The 25,319-nt window shown below is 45.0% G+C and overlaps 1 protein-coding gene across 2 annotated transcripts in view; it reads left to right on the top strand.

The window, feature by feature from the left end:
* Positions 1 to 25,319, top strand: part of LAMA1 (laminin subunit alpha 1) — a 166,206-nt gene that overhangs the window by 70,928 nt on the left and 69,959 nt on the right. For both annotated transcript variants that reach the window (XM_007974613.3, XM_007974614.3), the window contains 16 exons: positions 373 to 551; positions 1,531 to 1,636; positions 3,594 to 3,754; positions 4,873 to 5,013; positions 6,073 to 6,246; positions 7,711 to 7,812; positions 9,115 to 9,326; positions 10,724 to 10,835; positions 11,644 to 11,754; positions 13,767 to 13,894; positions 15,422 to 15,508; positions 16,523 to 16,734; positions 20,461 to 20,567; positions 21,160 to 21,340; positions 21,967 to 22,103; positions 23,753 to 23,989. In XM_007974613.3, coding sequence (XP_007972804.3) covers positions 373 to 551; positions 1,531 to 1,636; positions 3,594 to 3,754; positions 4,873 to 5,013; positions 6,073 to 6,246; positions 7,711 to 7,812; positions 9,115 to 9,326; positions 10,724 to 10,835; positions 11,644 to 11,754; positions 13,767 to 13,894; positions 15,422 to 15,508; positions 16,523 to 16,734; positions 20,461 to 20,567; positions 21,160 to 21,340; positions 21,967 to 22,103; positions 23,753 to 23,989 — 2,387 coding nt within the window. The remainder of the gene's footprint in view (positions 1 to 372; positions 552 to 1,530; positions 1,637 to 3,593; positions 3,755 to 4,872; positions 5,014 to 6,072; positions 6,247 to 7,710; positions 7,813 to 9,114; positions 9,327 to 10,723; positions 10,836 to 11,643; positions 11,755 to 13,766; positions 13,895 to 15,421; positions 15,509 to 16,522; positions 16,735 to 20,460; positions 20,568 to 21,159; positions 21,341 to 21,966; positions 22,104 to 23,752; positions 23,990 to 25,319) is intronic.

The raw sequence follows: 25,319 nt of genomic DNA, 5'->3' as shown, positions 1-25,319 counted from the left end.
TATACAAATGTAGTATAATTTATTAAACAACCACCTATCAGTGGTTATTTTGATGGTTGCTAATCTGTTGTCCACACAAACAATTATGCAGTGATTAACCCTGTATAGGTCCTTCTCAGGTGGGCAAATACTTCTGCAAAATGTAATCCCAGGAGATGGTTTCCTGGGTCAAATGGGTATGTGCATTTATTATTTTGATATTAATAGCTCTTCCCAATTGTCTTCCATAATATTGCCCATATCTTATTAACATGGCTTATTCTAGGATTTTAATTTAATCTAAAGTCATAGAACTTACTTAGGGAGGTTGAGAGTTTTCTTTGTATAAGACATGCTACATCAATGAACTGAGATGTTAAAATATTCTCCTAGCATGTAATTGTCACAATAAAGCCAAAGACTGTTACTATGATGAAAGTGTTGCACAGCAGAAGAAGAGTTTGAATACTGCTGGGCAGTTCAGAGGAGGAGGGGTTTGCACAAACTGCTTGCAGAACACCATGGGAATCAACTGTGAGACCTGTATGGATGGATATTATAGACCACACAAAGTAAGAGTATTTCTTTGCCATTGTCGATCGTCATCTTCCCCAGGTGGAAAAGAGACTTTGTCAAGTCTTAACCTCGTATTGGAGACTTTTGTAATATTTCATTTATATCCTTGTTACGCTAATAGTGTTTATATATATATATATTTCCTACTCTATCTGTCCTGCTTTTCTTGCTCAAAATAGGATGTCAGTCATTGTTATTTAACTTGAATTTAGGGGCCCATTAGCTATGTAATCCTGGGTCATAATACTAACTATAGATGTGAAAATTCAGCCGTAACTAAAGCAGCTGTCTCTTGCCTGTAGGAGGTGTTTAGCCAATCTTTTTTATTTTTATTTTTATTTTTTGAGACAGAGTCTCGCTCTGTCACTAGGCTGGAGTGCAGTGGCGCAATCTCGGCTCACTTTAACCTCGGCTTCCCGGGTTCAAGCAGTTCTCCTGCTTCAGCCTCCTGAGTAGCTGGGATTATCAGTGTGCGCCACCACACCCAGCTAATTTTTGTATTTTTAGTAGAGACAGGGTTTCACCATGTTGGCCAGGATGGTCTCAATCTCTTGACCTCGCAATCTGCCTGCCTCGGCCTCCCAAAGTGCTGGGATTACAGGCATGAGCCACCATGCCCAGCCGTGTTCAGCCAATCTTTAATTGACTCGATATGTAGTTCTTACATGGGTCCTTGTGGAGGTCTGGTTATAACGTGGCTCTGAGAGACAGCAGAGCGAGGCAGGCTGGATAGCAGGGATAATGGAAAAAGACGCCACTTTGCTAATGGTACCAACTACTGTCACCATCAAAAAGATGTTTGGGCTTCCTGGCTTGAGATCACCGTATCTTCCTGAAACCTAACTCCCACCCCCATGCACAAAATCATCGTAATAGTCTCACCTTGAGTAAAAGGTCAATAGCTTCTTATTGATACTATTGCCAACATTGCTGTTACTTCTAGTAAGAGAATCCAGGGCAACCTCTGCCTTTCAGGTGTCTCCTTATGCGGATGAGCCTTGCCACCCCTGTGACTGTGACCCTGTGGGGTCCCTCAGTTCTGTCTGTATTAAGGATGACCTTCATTCTGACTTACGCAATGGTAAGCACTTGATTCACTTTTGTGCTTGTACTTGATTTTGTGTGTGTATGGAAGATGTGCACATACTAGAACTATTACCATTATATAGCCAGTTGGTAACATGATTCTTTATTGATTCTTTTGTTCACCAAGTATGTATCAAGCACCTACTACGTCTCAGGCAGTTTTTGAGGACCTGGGAATATGTACTTAACAAGGTAGTCAAAGTCCTTGCTCTCAAAAACACTAAACAAACAAGTACATGGGTAATGTAATGCCAGGTCGAGAGGTAGTGTCATGGCCATAAAGCAAAATTAGGACTCATGAATGGAGGGAGATGGGGTAATGAGGTGACAATGTTGGGGTGATGAAATGACGTTTGAGCAGATAATTGAGCATTTGATGAAAGAAGAAATAAGGCTCATTTTAAAGCCATGTGTGTAACACAGTAAATAGCAATTGCTCTGCTTAGCTTTTAGGAGACATTCGGAAGGCTTTTGCATACCTCATCTCACAGAGCAAGCCAGTCCTCCCGTTAAGTTGGTAAATGCCAGAGTTCTTGCTTTCCATTTCAAAAACTGGCAAATTGACTTGCAAATACCAGGGTCTCCTGAATAGGTTGCATCTGTCTGTTCAGAGACTCCTGTGACCCCATCAAGTTCTCAGCCACTGGCAGTTAAAGTGGCTATTGACCAGCAGAGATGGATAGGCCCCCTAGCAGTGGGGAAGGTAAATTACCCAACTGAATTGATTCTGACCTGCAACTGGTGAGGGGATGATGATGATAATGAAGATGATGATGGTGATAGTGGTGGTGACATTTACCATCAATTGAGTTCATTTAAAAAATATATATCATTTAAACTTTTCAACCATAGCAGATAGAAATTACTTAACCCACTTTATAGGCAAAGAAACTGTAGCTCAGAGTAGTTAAGAAACGTGCCTGAGATCACACAGCCTGAAGGTTTCAGAGCTGACATTAAAAGCAAAGAGAGTGCTTGCTGCTCTCTGCCACTTGCATCTGTGCTTTTTATTTTTTACAAACAGTTGTATAATTTACAATGATATGGTTCTCCTATTTGAAGTCTACAATTCATTGTTTTGGTGTATTGGTGCAACCATCACCACAATCTAAGAGTCGAACATTTTCATCACCCCATAAAGAAGCCCCTTACAAACTAGCTGTTGCTTCCTACTTTCCTCCAGCCCCTCCTCCCAGCCCCTGGCAATCATTAATTAGCTTTTTCTTTGCAGATTTACCTATTCTGAACATTACAGAGAAATGGAACCATATATGTTGGGTTTTGGTGACTGGCTCCTTTCATTTAGTATAATGACCGTTTTTCAGGGTCATCCATGTTGTAGCATGTATCAGTATTTCATCCCTTTTTATTACCAAAGAATATTTCATAGTATGGACATACCACGTTTTATATATCCATTTATCAGTTGATGAACATTTGAATTGCTTCACTTTGGGGCTATTCTGAATAATGCTACTAGGGACACTCATGTACAAGCGTTTTGTGGATGTATGTTTTCATTTTATTGGGTGTTTACTTTGGAGTGCAATTGCTGGATCTTACGGTAACTCTGTGCTTAACATTTTGAAGAAGTGCCAAAGAGTTTTCCAAAGTCACTCTACCATTTGATATTCTCAGCTCCCTCCATGGGTTTCATCTCTGTTTTCTTTCTTTAAACAAGGAATTGGCAAACTATGGCCCGTGGGCCAAATCCAGCACACTGTCTGTCCTTTTGAATATAGTTTTATTGGAACAGAGATATAGCCATTTGCCTGTGTATTCTCTACGACTGTGTTCGAACGATAACGGCCGAGCTGAGCAGCTGCAGATGATTCTCTGGGGCCAAAAAGCCTAAAATAGACACCTCTGACCCTTTACAGAAAATGTTTGCCAACCCCTGCTTTAAACCTCTTTTCCTTCATGTTGGGTCATTGCCATTGTTGTCTTTCTAGGGAAGGGGCCGGGTCAGTGCCCATGTAAGGAAGGCTATGCAGGAGAAAAATGTGATCGCTGCCAACTTGGCTATAAGGATTACCCGGCCTGTGTCTCCTGTGGGTGCAACCCAGTGGGCAGTGCCAGTGACGAGCCCTGCACAGGGCCCTGTGTTTGTAAGGTAAGTGGGGAGGTCAGAGATACCCCTGAACTTCCTTTGAGCTTCTCTGGAAAAGGAATGTTTTCCATTGGCCCCAATGATCAGTTCTTGAGCAAAGTGGTAAGGTTGAAGCAGAACTCCCCTTGCTGCTTCTCTCCAGGCCACACCGAGTTGGCTGTATCATATATGTTTGGACTTACGTGGGCATCTGGCTAGCTTTTTTTGTACCTGTGGTAATGGTCATGTATTCCAGAGGCATTTCTGTGACTTCTTAGAGGACATCAAGCACTGCATACCTTTATATTCCCACCTCCCTCTGTGGGCTTCATCTCTGTTTTCTTTCTTTAAACCAGGACTTGGTAAACTATGGCTCGTGGGCCTAATCCGGCACACTGCCTGTTTTTGTGAATAAAGTTTTATTGGAACAGAGCTGTATCCATTTGCTTATGCATTTTTATGACTATGTTCAACCAATAAAGGCTGAGTTGAGTAGTTGGAAAAGAGATGCTCTTGGCCCCTACCTGAATTCTGTGATATTCTTTTCCAGCTTTGTATTTGGAGGAGAACCAGGTTAACATTACATTTCCGAGAACACCAGTTAAAGGCAGATATGCTATTTTGAGTTTCTCTTAAAAAGGAGTTGAATAGTCACAAGAAATGCATTAATGTGGTGCCAGTGAGGGGTTTTATTTGGCCTTATAATATTAATAACAATTTCTTCATAATTCATAGGATATTGCATTGTACCTATGTACTTATTCCCACCTGTGCAGTCGTAGGCACGTGTTATCTATGACTGGAAATAATCTTGAGCATTTATGAATAAGACAGAAGATTCTATAGCTGTCTTCAGATTTTGAGATGCTAGAAAGATCAGTAAAAAATGAAAGATTTAAAACAAAACAATTTAAATAGAATGACCAACTTCTAAGATCTCCAGCCTTGTTCTTGGCTACAAAATCAAATTATATATATTTCAAAATCTCTATTCTGGAAATATTGACTTTATGAGGCCTCACCTTTACTTTGGACGTTTATTTTCCTGTCTCTGTGGATCACCGAACACCTGTCTTGTGAATGTCATTTTATTCTCTCTGGACACATTGGTTTCAAAGCTAATCTTTTACCCTAACTTACAGGAAAATGTTGAGGGGAAAGCCTGCGATCGCTGCAAGCCAGGATTCTATAACCTGAAGGAGAAAAACCCCCAGGGCTGCTCCGAGTGCTTCTGCTTTGGCGTTTCCGATGTCTGCAGCAGCCTCTCTTGGCCTGTTGGTCAGGTGGGAGGCGCCATCTACGAGGCGGGATTTCATGAGCAGGTCGTATTGCACAAGTTGGCACGTGCTGTGTGAGGAGGAAATGAGGATGACTTCCCTTGTGACACCACTCTCATCACTTTGCAGTGACACTGACGTGGGTCATAGGCAGCCCTCTGCTCCTCAAGTTTCTTTATAGGTCATGTGCTTGCTCCCACACACATTTCTCTATAGAAAAAGCAGGATGATGTGGCACTAGAGAACATGTTATGTTTCAATTTCTTCTGTGGGGAGATGGATTGGGTGGGGAGGTCAGCACTCCCCCTGTCCGCCCCTGCTTCTCTCAGGCCTGGGAGCGCAGCCGGCCATGGGACCATGGGAATTTTCCAGCTCAAAGAGGCTAAGGAGTAGGAGGCCCTCCAGTGGCAAGGGTGGGAATAGCAGCACGTGGTGCAGGGTTTATGAGTGCAGGCCAAGTTGTTTCGGGAACCAGGAGTTCTAGGGTGATGGGTTCAACAGAGGTGTCCAGGGGTGGCTAGAAGAGGTGGAGATGGTGTGATGGCTGCAGGCAAGGGAGGAGCTGCTTGGTAGGGACTTACCCACCGGTGACTGCCGTGGCCACCACGCTGGGGGGAGTACCATCACCTCTATGTAGGTGACACACTGGGAGTATAAGATCTAGAGCTTATCTTTGTACATTTTTTAGCATTTGGGTGAAAAGTAGGGGGCAATGAAGAAGAGAGAGTCAGAGCTAGCAAGAGACATTTTGCTGAATGCATTTATGATGTTCTTTTGTTGTTTTAAATCTGAAGTCTATACCCATGGCCTTTGTGGTTTTACTCATTTATTTGCTTATACTGGATCTGGATTTGGGGTAGTGAGTCTTGTTCTCGGATCCTCCTGGTCCTTTACAAGTGGAAGAAGGGTCAAGGGTCGTGAGGTTCGGCCACGGGTTATATTAATACCATCCCTAGAGAAGCTTTCTGGCCCGTTCTCTTCATTGTGGACACATTACTGCTGCACGGGGTGAAGTCTAAGGTAAGTTCTATTTCATACTTCAAAATTTTTGAATTTGTTTTTAAGGTAAGCAATATGTCTGGGTGGCTGGTCACCGACTTGATCAGTCCCAGGAGGATTCCGTCTCAGCAAGATGCACTGGGCGGGCGCCACCAGGTCAGCATCAACAACACCGCGGTCATGCAGAGGCTGGCTCCCAAGTACTACTGGGCGGCCCCCGAGGCCTACCTTGGAAATAAGGTGCGTGTGTCCCTGCAGGCAGCGATGTCTCAGATGAAGATCTCAGGGAACACTGAGAAAGAACTTGCGCGGCCTGCATTTTAGGTAGTCTCATAGGGCACCTGAGTGTCAGACAGCATTTCACAGCCTGTACTTGCATCTGATGATACGAGGAAGGTTTTCTAGCCTTTTTAGACTTTATGTTGTATTATTCAAATAAGAACTTCTGCTCTTCTGGTCTGGTTCCTGAGCAGTGTGTTTGCTGAAGTTTCATCCCCTTCTCTGAGAGAAGCTTTCCGGGTCCCTGGATCGCTTGTTTATGAAGTGTTCATCACATTCCCGCTTTGTTTAGTTTGCCGTAGGCTCAGGTTAACGCCTCCATGGCTTTGTGGAGGGCCTGGCATACAAAAAACAACTCAGGGAAGGTTCCAGCAATGGGACTGCTGTGCTGCTCCCTCACTTTGAGTACCATGGCAGGCTGTGCTCATCTGAAGCTCACATTTAGGAACAGATGAAATACTTTCTGCTTTTGTTACATTTCAAGAAAATGCGAACTGGTGATTCTGCAATGTGGAGGTTGGTTTGTAGGCTTGAGCCTTCCTTGCAATGACGTGTTCCCATTCCCCCTCCCCCGTTATGCCACATCTGTCCAGATTCTGATTGAGATGAAAATTTATTCCCGAGACTCCGTCTCAATGGTTATAGCTCCCTGCTTACCTTCCCGGGGTTTTTTGTTTGTTTTAAAGTAATGGCATACGGGCATGCTAGTGTAGTATTGTCGGGTGGTATGCTTCTATTTAATTTGATGGTTATGTTTTCATTTTAAAGCTTGTTTTGTGTATTTTTAAGGAGTATTTATTTTTGAAAATTATTGGATTTTTTTCATCAAATTCTAATCCTAGAACATGTGCTTTATATGATTTTATCAACAGAGTTCACTTCTGCAAATTTATGGTGCAGAGTTGGGTTCTGAACAATATATTGCTGTCACATACCCATCAGAAAGAAAATCTTTATTTTGTATTGAATTGAAGGACATCTCTTCAGAAGAAACACCTTTAGTCCTTTCTCTAACTAGCAAATCAAACATGTCCTTTATTGTCCTATGAGGAGGATGCTGAAATGAAAATGTGGATATTGTAGACATGGGTCAAACTCCTCATCCCCTAAATTACTTAAGTGAATATCTATTGTGTGATTAACAAAAGTTTATAGTAATTTGCCTTGTGGTCTCTAACAAAGAGTACATTTTTTCTTCTGTGCTTTCAAACAATGTGCTGCATTTTGGTGATATTGATTAACCAAAGTGTTTCTAAATACACTTCCTTTTCACTGCCTTTAGTGTGAATTTCCTTGTCTGTCATGGTCAAGGGGATAGTTGTAGCCTAGTTGTTTGCAGATGGATCCCAGTGACCACTTCCTCTTACTTGATTGTTCCTGTGATTGTTTTTCCCTTTCGTGTTCATTCTCACTTAAACATTTCAGCTGACTGCATTTGCTGGATTCCTGAAATACACGGTGTCTTACGATATTCCAGTAGAGACGGTAGACAGTAACCTCATGTCGCACGCTGATGTCATCATTAAGGTGACTGGTTTTTTTTTGATTCTGCTATAGAGCTTAGGGCTTAGTGGGCTGATAGTTTATGACTGAAAGTGACTAGGTGAGGCCACCCCTGCAAGAAGCTGGTGGCCAGGTGGCCATTCAGCAGACCCTGGACTTGGGCGGGGACTGCTGAGACGGTGGGTGTGAGAATCTGTCTTTGAGCCCATTTCTGGAGTTGCCTCAGGACAGCACCTGCCGCTCTTCTCTTCATCCCCAGGGTGTACCCATCTTTTCACATTCAAAAATGAAGCAGGGCTTGGTGGCTTATGCTTGTAAGTGCTTTGGGAGGCTGAGACAGGAGGATTGTTTGAGGCCAGGAGTTTGAGACCAGTCTAGGTAACATAGTGAGACCCCATCTCTCAAAAAATGTTAGCCAGGTACCATGGCACGTGCCTGTAATCCCAGGTACTCGGGAGGCTGAGGCAGGAGGATGGCTTGAGCCCAGGAGTTCAAGGTTACAGTGAGCTGTGATTGCACCACTGAACTCCAACCTGGGTGACAGAGACAGAGCCTATTTCTAAAAAAAAAAAAAAAAAAAAAAAATTTAAGTCAAAAGGAAGGAGACAAAATTTTGCTCTGACCTTGAATCTTCTCTTTTAAGTCTCTTCTTCCCTGTGCCACTTTGCCTCTCAGACGAATGGATTAGGCAGTACTTGGCAGTCTGAGGACAGTAGACATGTTGCCATTCTTGCCCTCAGCCTCTGTCCCTATCCCCACCTCCTCGGTCTCCACAAAAAGATCCAGCGCAGGCAGGAGGGCTCCCCAAGTGGTCATGTCCCGGGGTCCAGGGCACGTTTGGGCAGAAACCGCTCCAGGTTCTTGTCTCTCATGTCCTTTCATCTGGAGCTATCTGCACCTCCATCTCCAGCCTGAACAATTGCAGACCATACACCGTAAATCACTTTGGTTAACAGCAATTTGATGAAAAGCTGGAGCTATGTTTACATACTTTTTCTACCTCTGTACTTTAGCTAAAGATTAGACGTGTCAGATGGGTTGCTTTGATAGAAGCTGTGGGCAACTGCATGACTTTCTTTCTTTTCCAAGATCCCAGCAAAGTACACGGCCTTTCACTTTATTACTGGAACCCCTCTAAAAAGAATACAATGAAACACCTTTTCTCTGATAATTCTGGGCCAAGAGCTACACACACCATTACATGTTTGCCACAAAAAGCTAGGCACGAATGAAAAACCACGTTGCTGAATACAAACTTTGATTTGATTTTTTATTTTATCATTAAATTCAATGACGAATGTATTTTCTCTTGTTTTTAAATGTTAGGGAAACAGACTCACTTTAAGCACACAGGCTGAGGGTCTGTCATTACAGCCTTATGAAGAGTACCTAAATGTGGTTAGACTTGTGCCCGAAAACTTCCGAGATTTTCACAGCAAAAGGCAGATCGATCGTGACCAGCTGATGACTGTCCTTGCCAATGTGACACATCTTTTGATCAGAGCCAACTACAATTCTGCAAAAATGGCTCTTTACAGGTATGTATTGGAAATGGAGGAAAAACTTACGGTGAAGGTACTCCAATTTTATCTTCATTTATTAATATATATTTAAAGTTCACCATATTTTACATTCATTATATTAAGCACACAGCTAAAGGAACTGGTTGGCTTAAAAACTACTAAGTTTACAAATGTAATTTTATTGAAAACGTAAGAACAGTTGTCCACATCAGGTGTATCCAGTAGAAGACAGACTTGACATTAGGATGAGAAACTTTCAAAGGGGATCTCTGGGAAACACACGATGAGTTAGCGATTGTCTGGACCATGTTGCACCTGGTTCTCACCAGCCTAATGTTAATCGTCTTAGCTTTTACTCAGTCCATTTAAGTGAATGTATCCATCATTGGTCATTTTATTACTTTGAGGAGGACAATTTCTGGCAATGTCGTGCCAAGCATCAAAGTTGTATGCAGCTAGGCTGGGCGTGGTGGCTCACGCCTATAATCCCAGCACTTTGGGAGGCCAAGGTAGGTGGATCGTATGAGGTCAGGAGTTTGAGACCAGCCTGGCCCAACGTGGTGAAACCCCATCTCTACTGAAAATACAAAAATTAGCCAGGCGTGGTGGTGCATGCCTGTAGTCCCAGCTACTCGGGAGGCTGAGGCATGAGAATCATCTGAACCCAGGAGGTGGAGGTTGCAGTGAGCTGAGGTCGTGCCACTGCACTCAAGCTGGGGCAGCACAGCGAGACTTTGTCTCAACAACAACAACAACAAAAATGTTGTATGCATCTAACACAAACATAGCATGACACATTTAAGGATAATCTTTCTATTTGTGATCATTGAATGGATTAATTTTTCTGAGGTGCTTCAACTCCAAATAGGCAACACCAGACATTTCCCACAGTGGTCTGTGGGCAACAGCACGACTTTGTACCAAACATTGAAGGCATTTCCAGGGAATAATGATGGCTCCCAGAGAATGTATTGTTGTGAAAGACCTTTAGTTATTTACAAAAATCATATCACTCTTTTACTGGATTTAAATGTTTTTTTTTTGAGATGGAATCTCCCTCTGTCACCCAGGCTGGAGTGCAGTGGCACTATCTCAGCTCACTGCAAGCCCTGCCTCTCAGGTTCAAGAGATTCTCCTGCCTCAGCCTCCCGAGTAGCTGGGACTACAGGCACCCACCACCATGCTGGCTGATTTTTTGTATTTTTAGTAGAGATGGGGTTTCACCATGTTAGCCAGGATGGTCTCGATCTCCTGACCTCGTGATCCACCTGCCTCGGCCTCCCAAAGTGCTGGGATTACAGGTGGGAGCCACTGCACCCGGCTAGATTTAAATCTTTTAGGAGCCCGTCTTCACTGAGATGTGAGGTGTATTTGCAAGCGTGTGAGTCACATAACAGTCTGTCTGTTTGTAGGTTGGAGTCCGTCTCTCTGGACGTAGCCAGCCCTAATGCCATCGACCTGGCGGTGGCCGCTGATGTGGAGCACTGTGAATGTCCGCAAGGCTACACAGGGACCTCCTGTGAGGTGAAGCTTCTCTCTTCCTGCCTTTTTCCTTTCGTTCCTTCCTAAGGGGAAAACAGTGCACTGAAGGGGATGTCATGGCACACATTTGAATTTTATCTTTAGCAACCCGATGTTTGGCTCAGTCTTTTTTGGGCAATAGAAATATTAGAAGTCACATTGTTTAAAATAATCAGATTCCTTCACCAGGAATGGGCTGAAGCACTGGACAATATTCTGATGTAGTGCTGCCCTCCTGCCTTAGTCAACAGGAAACTTGCAATACCCATGCCACTGACTGTTTCTAAGGAGGATGGAACTTGATCATATTTGAACATTTACAAATCACCAGCATGTGACCTGGGTGGCTTTATACAAGCCAGCCCTATTTTGAGAACTTTTATGGCCCCTGGGTATTTTACTTTGGTGGGCTCCACCTTACATGTGAAGTATATGAAAATGCACTTGCGATCCTCAATGAAAGTAATCTGTTGCTAAAACTATTTTGAAATTACTTGGACAAACGTATTGATATTAATACCATAACAAGAATGGGCCATGAGACTCGTTGCACAACCATTACGTTTTTGTGTGTATGTTTCTACCTTTAAAAAGAAATAAGGAACTGGATTATGGTGATGGTTGCACAGCTCAGTAAGTTTTTTACTAAAAGTCATTGAATTATACACTTGAAATGAGTGAATTGTGTCGCCTGTGAATGATACCTTAGGATGTTTGAGAAAAAAGAAAGACATTTCTGTACTCATGGGCAACTGAGCAGTTTCTTGTTTGTAACGTAGTGGAGGGAGGATGACTTTCCCTTCTCTTGCAGTCGTGCCTCTCTGGCTATTACCGCGTGGACGGAATACTCTTCGGAGGAATTTGTCAGCCCTGTGAGTGCCGCGGCCATGCAGCTGAGTGCGACGTTCACGGCATTTGCATTGTGAGTCTCTCACTGAAGCTCAGGTGCCCTCTCCGACTCACTTCAGAACCATTTGCTGTGTACAAGTGAATTTTTGTTTTTTGAGTGCTTCCTCCACGGAATAACCCTGGCCTCACAGACTCCAAAGAAAATTTACAGATTTAAGCTCATGTTATGAAATGTTTCTTCTTCTTCTTCTTTTTTTTTTTTTGAAAAAAGTTACTTTGGTAATAGTAGAAAAGGGATATACAATTTCATTACAGTTCTTTTTATTAGAATAATATAAAGTAGTTGTTTTTGTTTGCTGAGACTGTAAAGTAATAGAAAGGTAGAAAATGTTGTCTACTTACTAAATACAAAGGATAGGATCATTGAGATGACAGTGCTACTATTTATTTATTTATTTATTTGAGACAGGGTCTTACCTCATCACTCCAAGCTGGAGTGCTTCCTGCAGCCCTGGACCTTCTGGGCTCAAATGGTCCTCCCGCCTCAACCCTCCAAGCAGCTGAGACCACAGACAATGCTAGCATTTTTTTTTTTAAATCATGATATTACATAATATACCATAAGAAGAAGAACAAAGTATAATCACACCCACTTATATACCGTGCTTTATAGTTAGTTGGGATAAATTCATCAAACAGGTACTTCTTTCATGCAATGTGAGTTGAAACAGGGCTTAAGAAATAGGTCGTTAATCTTGAGAATGAACTTTGGGGCAGGCATGGGACAGGACTTGTTTTTTAACTTCAGTCAGGAATCTTCTAGGCCGTATGCCCTGAAGCCAGGCCACACTCTGCAGTCTCATGGGTTTGGTCCTCAGAGGTGGAGTGACTGCATACGCTAACCAGCTGTACCCTGGTCACCTGACAGGGAAAATGTTCATGCTTTTTCCAAAAGGGATTGACTAGTCACAGAGTTAGGGAAAATTAATTACCAGACCCAGGGAGAAAATCTCAGAAAGATGCCCAGGATGGCTTATTGGCTCTAGAATTAGAATTTAATTTTTCTTTATTCTGTAAGTAAAGTTTTCATTTTCTCCCATCTAGGATCAGATGTTGAATTTTATCATCGTGTCTTCTTAGGCTTTTAATAGGAAATGTTTCTACCGCCTTTCTTTGTATTTTATGCTATTGGCATTTTGAAGAATATAATCTTTTTTTTTTTTTTTTGAGATAGAGTCTCGCTCTGTTGCCCAGGCAGTGGCGCGATCTCGGCTCACCGCAAGCTCCTCCTCCCAGGTTCACGCCATTCTCCTGCCTCAGCCTCCTGAGTAGCTGGGACTACAGGCGCCCATTAATTTTTTGTATTTTTAGTAGAGATGGAGTTTCACCGTGTTAGCCAGGATGGTGTCGATCTCCTAACCTCGTGATCCACCCGGCTTGGCCTCCCAAAGTGCTGGGATTACAGGCATGAGCCACCACGCTCGGCCGATTATAATCATTTAAAAAAAAAAATAGAATGTCCTTGGTTCTGGGCCCTTCTTTTGTTTCTCATGGATTATTCAGGCCGGAATACTTTGTCAAGGATGAGTCTCTCAGAGCACTGCCAATGGGAGTCCCAGTGTCTCTCTGGCCCTCACTGGTGATGTTAATTCTGATTACACAGGCAAGGTGTCGGTCCATTTTTCCACTATATATGAACGATTCTTTCCTTTTGCAACTGAAAAACAGTTGGAGGAGGACGCTGTGAGACCATGTGCATATCCCACTCTTCTTCAGAATTCCCCTTAGAGGTAGGAGTCGGAAGGTTCTGGCCAAAGCAGCACTTGCTGTCATGTTTGCAAAAGCTTCTGCCCTTGTCCGTGCTCATCAGTCAGAGAGAAAGCTCTCAGGCTTCTCATTTATACAACCTACACTTGCTGATACTAATCTGAAAACAGGAGGCCTTCCTCATATAGCTCAGAGTTTTGTGACTGGTTTTAGCATTTTGTCTTTTTTTTTTTTCCACTTGGACTTCAAGTTGCTTATAAATAAATCTGAAAATCCTTTAAGACAACCTGAGCCGATTCTTCTGGTGCATGTTCCTAGGCATGTGTGCACAACACCACCGGCGACCACTGCGAGCGGTGCTTGCCCGGCTTCTACGGGGAGCCTTCCCGAGGGACTCCTGGGGACTGCCAGCCCTGCGCCTGCCCTCTCACCATAGCCTCCAACAAGTAAGCCTCGGACCTCATCCGCATTTCCTGCCGGCATGGCCAGCATTCCCACCCAGATGTGTACTAATGTCTTCAGAGCAAGCCTTTGTGTGTAATAAGTGTGTGAATTTTGCCAGTGACAATTAATTTGGATTAAAGACAGAGGGGTGGGTTATTTTCTTCTAAACCAAAGTTTGGCGTATTAAAGCAAGCAAGAAAAGGTGTGTGCCAGAAAGGACCTATGCACGCCGTTTTCCCTCTTGGTTCCTCTTGGTCATCAGTTGTTTCACAAGTATATATTGTCTACTCACCAGTGGGCTAGGAGGTAGAGGGATACAGAGAGGAATAAAACGTTTTCCCTCGACTTAGGGAGTTTTTGATCTAATGACCAAAATACGTATGTATGAGCCTAAACAAGAATAGTCTAAATCCATTCATTGATTCAACAGATGTTTATGGAGTGCCTACTGTGGCCTGGGTTTTACAGCAGGTGTTCTGAGTAGCAAACTGTTCTCACCTGGCCGTGGGCCCCAGGGGACGCAGTGTGGTCGTGAGTGTAGTGAGACCTGTCCACCAGATGGTGGGGTGGAGGGAGAGCAGTGTCCAGCCTACCTAGGTGGGTGCAGGAAGCTCTTAGACTTGCAGGAGAAGGAATTCCACAGGCAGCACAGACAGGCGTTCTAGGTGGATGGAGCTGGGCATGCCGTGGCAGGGCAGCAGGAACAGGCATCGCCCATTTGAGGAATTGCAGCAGGCCATGGAACAGAAGGCATGGAGGGAGGTGGAAGGAGATGTACCAGGCAAGGCCTTGTAGTCTCTCTGGGGCAAGTGCATCCCACAGGCCAGCAGCTTACAAGCCTCTGTCTCTCACTGGTTTAACCTTTAGAACTCTTCCTCCACCCACTCTCAAAGAATTCCCCCAGGGATTTTTTTTTGAAATTCCAGTATATAAAAAGGATGCAGTCAGGGTTACTCGCGATGAAATTGGAGGTGTTTACCGTCATCCACCCTGTGCAGGCTCCTCGAGGTTTAGGAATAGGGTTGGAAGGGGCATCAGTTAACAGGGGGTCCCTGGAGAGGTGCGAGAGACTCCTGACCACTTTGTGTTTGAGCGAGCTCACTTTTGCCCTGGTATGGGCAGGGCTCTGACGTGGGAAGTCAGTGCCAGGGAACCCGAGGTGGGGAACCCATCATCCTAGGAGCACCTGAGTAGGCCTCCTGGAGGAAGCGTCAGCGGAGTTGGGCACTGAGACTGAGCTGGGTTAACCCAGGCAGACAGCAGGAGGAGTTGGCGCACTGTGGGCTGAGAACAAGAGGAGTAGGGAGCAGGGAGTGAGGCGCGAGTGTCCGTGCCTGGATCATGGGACCAAGAGTCGATGAGGGGTTGAGGCTCACAGGGTGGGCTGGGTGACCAGAGGCCCCGGGTTCTGAGCTAAGGAGATCTCACTGACAGTCTGTAAGCACAGGAGTGGTAGAAATTAAGCATTTTACATATTTAGAAGTTCAGCTTCATCCACTGGAAAATTTTGTTCATTTCTGTTCTGACAGTTTCAGCCCCACCTGCCACCTCAGTGATGGGGATGAGGTGGTCTGCGACCAGTGTGCCCCGGGATACTCAGGAGCTTGGTGTGAGAGGTACTCTGCATCCACTGCTCTCAAAATGCTGTGTTCACGTTTTCAAAATTGAATATAAATTCTGTGTGTTTGTTTTTAAATGCATAGTTAAGTGTGGTTTTGGAGTTTTGATGCATAATTGTTATTTCATAGAATCACTGAGAAAAATCAATATTTCATGTTTTAAAATTAATGTTAAACCTTGCTGGGAATTTTTAAAGAACGGTACTCTTTTCCTGGCTAATGTGAGTTCTCATCAAGAACAATAGGCCGGGCGTGGTGGCCCACACATGTAATGCCAGCATTTTGGGAGGCCGAGGCAGGTGGATCACCTGAGGTTAGAAGTTCGAGACCAACCTGACCAACATGGTAAAACCCTGTCTCTACAAAAATACAAAAAAAAAAAAAAAGGCTGGGCATGATGGCGGGTGCCTGTAATCCTAGCTACTTTGGAGGCTGAGGCAGGAGAATCAGTTGAACCTGGGAGGTGGAGGTTGCAGTGAGTGGAGATTACGCCATTGCACTCCAGCCTGGGAGACAGAGTGAGACTCCGTCTCAAAACAACAACAACAACAACAACAACAACAAAAACAACAGGAAGCAGCAAGGAGTATCTGTGGTTCACACATTTGAATATTCCATTGCTCCCGGCTATTCTGGAGATGACAGGTGGTTTGGTTTAGTGGCTTCTGAAAGCCAGTGCTGTTTTACCCACGTGTGCGCCTCAGTGTCCAGCTCTGGCCAAGCCTGTAGGAGGCTGTGTGGCATCTGGAGTGGTCAGGGGTGGGTCAGAGTTGGCTCCGGACACGGTTGCACGTCCACTGGATTTATGCCTCGTTTTGGACGCTCTCCCGCTTCATCACGACAGGTGAAGGAGATCTGGGAATGCCCGAGTGTGGAGTCGTATCCCTTTCACAGTAAATCTCAGGGAACAGAGTCAGTCTGATTTATTGGCCATTCAGGGAGCCCCTGGATAGTGCAGTAAGGCCTTAAGTAATTGCATTTGTCTGATCCCACTTTCCATCTTTGATACAGATGTGCAGATGGTTACTATGGAAACCCAACAGTGCCTGGCGAATCTTGTGTTCCCTGTGACTGCAGCGGCAACGTGGACCCCTCGGAGGCTGGTCACTGTGACTCGGTCACCGGGGAGTGCCTGAAGTGCCTGGGGAACACAGACGGCGCCCACTGTGAAAGGTGTGCTGATGGCTTCTACGGGGACGCTGTGACAGCCAAGAACTGCCGCGGTGAGTGCGCGAACGTGAAGTCAAGTTGGCTGTTTATCGCCGTAGGAAGTCACTCTCTTGAGGGGTTACTTGCATTAATACTGGGTCTCCGATCAAACACAGACCCACAGCCCGGTTCTTCCCTGGCTACCCTATCTGAGCTTGGTTAGTCACAACCCACAGGGGCCAGTGGCCTGGAAAGATGCAGCCTGCACTCGAGCAGCCAGTGTGACCTGAGAGAGTTCTGGCTCTGCTTCCAGTGACTGAAATGAAAGTGGGGAAGCTGAGCATGTCACATTCATAAGGGAGATGCTTCGGGGGCTGCATGAGGCAGATGAGATTCCAAGATGAAGGGTGGGAAATGGTAAGACTGTAACCCCAGAAACTGCGTAAAGCACCGTGTGGTGCATCTTAGTCCTCTGTGCCGAAACTACCCGATCCCTGTGTTCCTCTGCTGAATTTGAGTCTTGAAATTACTGATCATGGAGAAAACTAGATTCTCCTATACAGCAGATGACCTGGCCGGAGGGATGATTCAGCCCTCAGATTTTGAAGGAGTGAAAGAACAAGACTGGCAATTACAAATTATTTTGAGTATTTCATATAAATGCCAAAGTCATACTATGGTATTACAATGTGGGGGCACAAGAGGGCGCCAGCTATACAGAAAACGTACTTTCCCAGCCACACATGGAGAGATTGGAAATGTTTTTAGCCCTGGGCCAATCAGGCTGGGCTCCAGCAGGTGGCCACCTTGACTGGCTATCATACTAGGATAATTATGATAACAGGATTTCTACAGTGCTTCACAGTTTACAGAATGTTTTTATCGTTTTCATGTCATTTCTTTTCATCATTACTGCAAGCCTTGGTGATTCGTTCCTCCATTCATTCATTGTTTATTAAGTGTCTGGTATTTCCCAGACACTATCCTAAGAACTGTGACAGGTAGTTGGGAAATTGTGGTTCAAATCTACTGGGAAGCTACACATGATGATGGTATGGGGGAAAAACATACCTGCGGATCCAGCTGTTGGAGTCTGACTAGTGTGACTTTGATTCCAGGACCAACTGTGTGACATTGGGCTAATTTATTAGCCTCTCTGAGCCACTATTTTGTTATTCATAAAATGGACATAATTATATGTGTATATTAAGACCTTTCTGAGAAGTCAGTGCGAAAACATTTACAGTTCTAGACATGAAATAAATGGTAGCTATTATAATTACTAGTAGTAAAGCAGTCATTTTTATTATATTTTCACACCACTGCTGTCCAATAGAAATATAATGAAAACCACACGTGTAATTTAAAATTTTTTAGTAGCCACATTTTTCAATAGTAAAAAGAAGTAGGTGAAATGTATTTTAATAATATATTTTACCTGAGCTGATATATTAAAAATTAGCATTTTGTCATGTGATCAGGTTTTAAAAATATTAAAGCAATGTTTACTTTCTTTTTTAGTACTGAGTCATCAAAATTGAGTGTATATTTTATAGCCCAGCTCAGTTTGCTAAATTTTCATCAGAAATACTTGATCTACATGCAGATTACAGAAAATTTACAGTTGAAAAGGTAGTTCAAACACATTTAAAATTTTTCCATCCTGTACCAAAAATTATTTTCTTTAATACTGGCATCCACGTTGACAAAACCACTTCAGTATTTAAATTTAAACTCAGAGATTTGGTTCTTCAGTTGCATCAGCCACATCTCCAGCGTTTGGTGGACATGTGTGGTTGGCGGCCACAGGACAGGACTGTGAAGGTGAAGGCGATGAATGACTGTCTGGGGGTGCCCTTGAAGGCACAGAGGATGGGCAGGCCCATCAGCCTAGGGTGGCCAGGGCTGCCTTCTGAAGGGAGTGCTGTTCATGTGAGACTTGAAGGATGGGAAGAAGAACCCCAAGAAGAGTGACCAGCGTGGGAAGACGGGCCCAGGCAAGCGGGCAGGCCCTGCCCGAGGTAGAGGCTGGAGAGAGAGTGACCAGAATGGAAAAGACAGAGACAGGGAGGGGAGGTCTCGGGCTGACAGGTGGGAAGCAGCTACGTCGGCGGGGTCTCGTGTGCAGTGTTGAGGTGCTGAGGTCATTTCATCCTCACTGTCCTGGGACTCACTGGGGTGTGACTGGAGCTGTGTGTTTGAATAGCGCCCTGCTGCCAGCATTGAGGAGGGACTGGCTGCCAGGGTGTTGGGTTAGGAGACCAGACCGGAAGTGAATCTTGCTGATGAGGGCTTCAGATAGGGCCTTTGCCATGGAGATAAAAGAGAAGACATAAAATAGGTGTTGGTGAGAGATTGGAAGGTGGAGGAAGGACGGTTAGAGCAGCTGGGGTTTGGGTCTGGGCCTGGGCTAGTGGGGCTGATGCTGTCCAGGCTCTCTGGTTCCTCAGCACTTCACAGCTTTTATTCCTCTCTCGCTTTCTCATCCCCTCCTTACATCCCCTGGTTTCGATGAGACAAAGTCCTGTGAACGGTTTCTGCGTATCTCACGAGCGATCCTTCCGTTTCTGTAACAGGCTTCCCTCTATGGACTTCCCATAGGGCCCCCCATCCTTAGATAATACTATAGTCTGTCAGGTTAAACCAGGTGAAAGTGCCGGTGTCGTATGTATGTGATTGACCTTTTCTAAAGCAAGTGCCTATAGTTCAACCTGGTATTTATCTGTTTACTCGCCCGTAACTCTGACTCACTTGAAGCTTGGTAGGAGGAGAAACGGATCATCAGGTTCACCTTCAGCGGCTGCAACCGTAGGTATAGACAGGCTGTCCAGGTAGAGTAGGCGCTGGGGGAGATGAGGATGGTGAGAAACCTCACAGAACTCTAATATTAAAGAAATCTTATATTAAATAAGTTAAATGAGTATAATTTTTACATTGTGAGCTACTCCTGAGAATTAAAATATATATAAAGTACCTGGCTATTCAGTAATTGGCCTAAAATAATACTCTTTTAAATTAGTACTATCTATAACATAAATACTATTTTAATTAAGAATTACTATAATAGGCCGGGCACAGTGGTTCACACCTGTAATCTCAGCACTTTGGGAGGCCGAAGCCAGTGGATCACCTGAGGTCAGGAGTTCGAGACCAGCCTGGCCAACACGGTGAAACCCTGTCTCTACTAAAAATACAAAAATTAGCTGGGTGTGGTGGTGAGTGCCTGTAATTCCAGCTACTCGGGAGGCTGAGGTGGGAGAATCACTTAAGCCTGGGAGGTGGAGGTGGCAGTGAGCCGAGATCGCACCACTGCACTCCAGCCTGGGCGACAGAGCGAGACTCAGTCTCAAAAAAATATATATATATATTTATATATGTGTGTGTGTGTGTGTGTATATATGTGTGTATATATATGTGTGTATATATAAAAAATGTGAACCTGATTGAAATCAGAGCAGATAGCTAAGTTGGTTTTGAAAATCTCCATTGCATGTTTTTCACGGGAATTTGTAGCTTATTTAAAAAAATGTCACGGAATTCATGAAATTAGTTAAGCAAATTTGTAATTATTGTTTTAATAACTTTAATATGTTTTTCCTGTGATGGATCCTTCCACTAACCCTGTTTTAGTTTACTCTTCAGAAGAATGCTAAACTTCTAAAGTTATTGCCAATAATATCATTTTTAGTTTTGTGATTTGAAACACTGAAAGTTTACATTTTTTTTTCCTTTGGGGATGAAGGATCTTATAACCATCCTCAGAAGTGAGGGTTAATATGTCTTTGTGTGCATGTGTTTAGCCTGCGGATGCCATGCGAAAGGCTCCCATTCTGCTGTGTGCCATCTTGAGACCGGGCTCTGCGACTGCAAACCACACGTGACTGGACAGCAGTGTGACCAGTGTTTGGTAAGATGCATGTGACTGACACCTTAGCCTTGGTACAGAGGCGATTGAATCCATGACTCAGAAGGAGCTAAGTCTCCAAGTGTAGTGGTCTGTTCTCACACTGCTATAGAGATACTACCCAGGACTGGGGAATTATCAACAAAGGAGGTTTAATTGACTCACAGTTTTGCATGGTTGGGGAGGCCTCAGGAAACTTATAATCATGGTGGAAGGGGAAGCAGGCACCTTCTTTACAAGGCAGCAGGAGAGAGTGTGAGCATGTGAAGGAGGAACTGTCAACACTTACAAAACCGTCAGATCTCATGAGCACTCACTATCATGAGAACAGCATGGGGAGCTGCCCCTATGATCAAATCACCGCTCTCCTTTGACACATGGGGATTACAATTCGATTTGAGATTTGGGTGGGGACCCAGAGTCAAACCACGTCACAAAGTGTGGCTGACAAGTGCCGTGCCTGTCTAGAGAGTGACGTTCACTATAAAGGGATGGGGATGGTAATACCCTGTGTGTGTTCTGGAACATACTAATATGAGGAGTCATTGATTAAAACGTATGTTGGTTTCCACGGTCTCCCCCTCTGGTGAAACAGCATGGCTATTATGGGCTAGACTCAGGCCATGGCTGCCGGCCCTGCAACTGCAGCGTGGCAGGCTCTGTGTCAGATGACTGCACAGATGAAGGCCAGTGTCACTGCGTCCCAGGTGTGGCAGGGAAAAGGTGTGACAGGTGTGCCCGTGGCTTCTACGCCTACCAGGATGGCAGCTGTACACGTAAGCCTTGATTTCCTTGTTTGAGACTTTATAATCATTCTTGGACCTTTCCTTCAGCCCTCCCTGTACTTCCAACTAATTTCAGTTAAGTGCATTTACTTTTTCTCTTCTTTCCCTGGAGGATTTCATACCTTTTTTCTGGTTTCTGATCCCTATCAGGGTACAATCCTAAGTTTTGGTCGTGGCTCTGCTGCCTACTAATTGTGGGAGCTTAGATTCGTTACTTAACTTCACCTGGCCTCAGTTTCCTCATCTGTAAAATGGGGATGCTGATGAGAGTCTGCTTTGAGAAGTTAGTGTAAGTGTTCTCTATAAAGTCTTCAGCGTGGCGTTGGGCCTGCAGTAAGCAAATATTGGCTCCCTCTGTGATCAGCTAGTGAGGGCCTCTTCACTCTTCTCTCTATTTCCCCTGTCCTGTCCCCATTTTCCCTCTTCCCCCAGCATCTCCTGAAATGGAGGGCTGGCCACCTCCATGAGGACATGGAACAGTCTTCAGAATTGTGAGGCATCTTTTAGGAGGGAGAAGAATGCCTTGGACTCTTTGTAAAAGGGAAGGAACAGCGTCAGCTCTTAGCCCTTTACTGACGTCACCCAGATCTGTAACACAGCCTTCATCTTTATTTCAGCCTGTGACTGCCCACACACTCGGAATACCTGCGACCCAGAAACTGGAGAGTGTGTCTGCCCGCCTCACACACAGGGTGTGAGGTGTGAAGAATGTGAGGATGGGCACTGGGGCTACGATGTGGAGGTGGGGTGCCAGGTGAGCGCTGTCATCCATGCTTTTGCGTAACTGAGAGTTGCTTTGCTGTAGCAAGTTGCAGACCTTTTCTTCTATATGTTTTCTGGACTTTAATCTGTTGAATAGCTTTGTGGGTTTAAAAAAAAAAAAACTCAATGTGGGCCAGGCACAGTGGCTCACACCTGTAATCACTGCACTTTGGGAGGCTGAGGCAAGAGGATCATTTGACGCCAGGAATTCACGACCAGCCTGGGCAACAAAGCAAAACCCTGTCTTTGCAAAAAATAGCAATTAAAAAGAAAAAAACATAGCCTGGTGTGGTGGCACATGCCTGTGGTCCCAGCTACTTGGGAGATTGAGGCAGGAGGATCATTTGAACGTAGGGATCCAAGGCTGTAGTGAGCTGTGATCGCACCACTGCACTTCAGCCTGAACGACAGAGAAAGACTCTATCTTAAAAATCAAAACCAAAAACAATACACCTCAGTGCAGATGAGAGGGGTCAAAGTGGAAGACACCACACCCTTAAGACACCTTATTCTAGGTTTTCTTCAAGAACCTAGTTGTTACAGTGATGGTTAGAAAATCCAAAAAATGCCCAGGCGCAGTGGCTCACGCCTGTATTCCCAGCACTTTGGGAGGCTGAGGTGGGCAGATCACAAGGTCAGGAGATCGAGACCATCCTGGCTAATGCGGTGAAACCCTGTCTCTACTAAAAATACAAAAAAAATTGGCCGGGCGTGGTGGCAGGTGCCTGTAGTCCCAGCTACTCGGGAGGCAGAGGCAGGAGAATGGTGTGAACCCGGGAGGCGGAGCTTGCAGTGAGCCACGGTCGGGCCACTGCACTCCAGCCTGGGCAACAGAGCGAGACTCTGTCTCAAAAAAAAAAAAAAAAAAAAAGAAAATCCAAAAAATATTTTAGCGTCCTTTAAATATATTGTGCAGTGTGTACTACCTTCCAAGATAAAGGAATAAATCGCTTTACTGGGGGTTTATGTCCAAACTCTGAGGCCTCCAGTTTTCTACATAGTCTTCTTCGGTTAAATTTGGGTTTGTGTTTTGCAAACAAGAGGAAATTACCTTTTTTTTTTTTTTTTTTTTTGAGACAGGATCTTGCTCTGTCACCCGGGCTGGAGTGCAGTGGCACCATCAAAGCTCACTGCATCCTTGACCTCTTGGGCTCAAGCAGTCCTCCCGCTTCAGCCCCCCAAGTGGCTGGGACTACAGGCATGTGCCATCATGCCCAGCTAATTTTTTGATTATTTGTAGAGATGGGGTCTCACTATGTTGCCTAGGCTGGTCTCAAACTCCTGGGCTCAAGTGATCTTCCCACCTCTGCATCCCAGAGTGCTGTAATTACAGGCATGAACCACTGTGCCTGGCCTGATTTCTGAAGCAATTTTGTGAGACTTGTTTTGACCTAGTAGATTTCATTTCACTTCACAATTTAGGCCCCATGCGCATGTGCCACTAAGATGCACAAACGTCCAGCAACAAAATGCCTGTCTCCTGTTGGCACATGGCAAAGTGAATCCATGGAGCAGTAGCAAGAGAGAGAGGGTTCATTTGTAGATCTTCCCCACGTGTAGTGTTTTCCTGTAATTCAAATATGTGCATACTTGGAAGCATCAAATCTGTCTTTTTATTGAGTTGGTTTTCCTGTCTCTTAGGCCTGCAACTGCAGTCTCGTGGGGTCGACTCATCATCAGTGTGACGTGGTCACCGGCCGTTGCCAGTGCAAGTGGAAATTTGGTGGCCGGGCCTGTGATCAGTGCTCCTTGGGTTACAGAGACTTTCCCGACTGTGTTCCCTGTGACTGTGACCTGAGGGGGACGTCGAGGGATGCCTGCAACCTGGAGCAGGGTCTCTGCGCCTGTGCAGAGGAAACCGGGGCCTGCCCTTGCAAGGTATTTACCATCCATCCTCCTCCTTCTTCCTCTCTCTGGCTCCTCATCGTGACTCTTGGGCTTTGACTACTTACCTCAGCAACCAGGTTTTAGATGCTTTTCCTAGTGACTTCACACTGCCTTCCGCATCTGAGTTCAAAGTCTCTTGTGCTCCTCTAGAGTGATGGATGAGTTTTGAAATTGAATTTTTACTGTTACAAGTGTCAGATGATGGAACCGATTTGAAAACTGCCCTGAGTTTTTGGTCTTTTTGGTCATATATCCCAGAGGCTGAGTGGCTGTGTGTTTTGAGTATGCAGGTGAAGTAGGTGTCTCAGGGCTTTGGGATTTGTGATGGGATCCCTGTGAGGTTATTGGGCTCCCGTAGGTGCTGGCCACAGTGAAGGAAATCAGGGTTTATTATTTTCCCAAGAGGTAAGATTTCAATGTCATTATAAGTTTTGTGTATTTCCATTAGTTTCCCAATGTGCTTTGCTATTAGGAGGTCAGAGCCACCTCCTCTGGTCCTTTTCCCATGGGTGGTGAGATGGGAGCCCTCTGGCTTGATGATGGTAATGGGCTGATGGGTGACTGGAGATAAGAAGGAAAACTCATGTAGATATCATGGGCAGGGAGTAATAGAAGCATCAGTCTCCCTGTTTTTGGCCTTATTTATTTATTTATGTATTTATTTAGAGACGGAATCTCGCTCTGTCACCCAGGCTGGGGGGCAGTGGCACAATCGCGGCTCACTGCAACCTCTGCCTCCTGAGTTCAAGCAATTCTCCTGCCTCAGCCTCCCAAGTATTTGGGACTACAGGTGCCCACCACCATGCCTGGCTAAATTTTTGTATTTTTAGTAGAGACAGGGTTTCACCATGTTGGCCAGGCTAGTCTCAAACTCCTGACCTCAGGTGATCTGCCCGCCTCAGCCTCCCAAAGTGCTGGGATTACAGGCGTGAGCCACCACACCTGGACTCTGCCACATCTCTTGATAACAGCTGTGATGACAGACGAGTAGAGCAGCAGGCCCTGTCTTAATAATCACCTGGGCCAGGCGCAGTGGCTGATGCCTGTAATCCCAACACTTTGGGAGGCCGAGGCGGGTGAATCACATGAGGTCAGGAGTTCGAGACCAGCCTAGCTAACGTGGCAAAGCCCCATCTCTACTAAAAATACAAAATTAGCTGGGCATGGTGGCGGGCACCTGTAGTCCCAGCTACTCGGGAGGCTGAGGCAGGAGAATCACTTGAACCCGGGAGGTGGAGGTTGCAATGAGCCGAGATTGCACCACTGCACTCCAGCCTGGGTGACAGAGCGAGACTCTGTCTTAGATAATAGTAATAATAAT

The sequence above is a fragment of the Chlorocebus sabaeus genome, chromosome 18, assembly GCF_047675955.1.
Source record: "Chlorocebus sabaeus isolate Y175 chromosome 18, mChlSab1.0.hap1, whole genome shotgun sequence".
Lineage (NCBI taxonomy): Eukaryota > Metazoa > Chordata > Mammalia > Primates > Cercopithecidae > Chlorocebus > Chlorocebus sabaeus.
The sequence above is the reverse complement of the archived record's forward strand: the minus strand, read 5'-3'. Positions and strand labels throughout refer to the sequence as shown.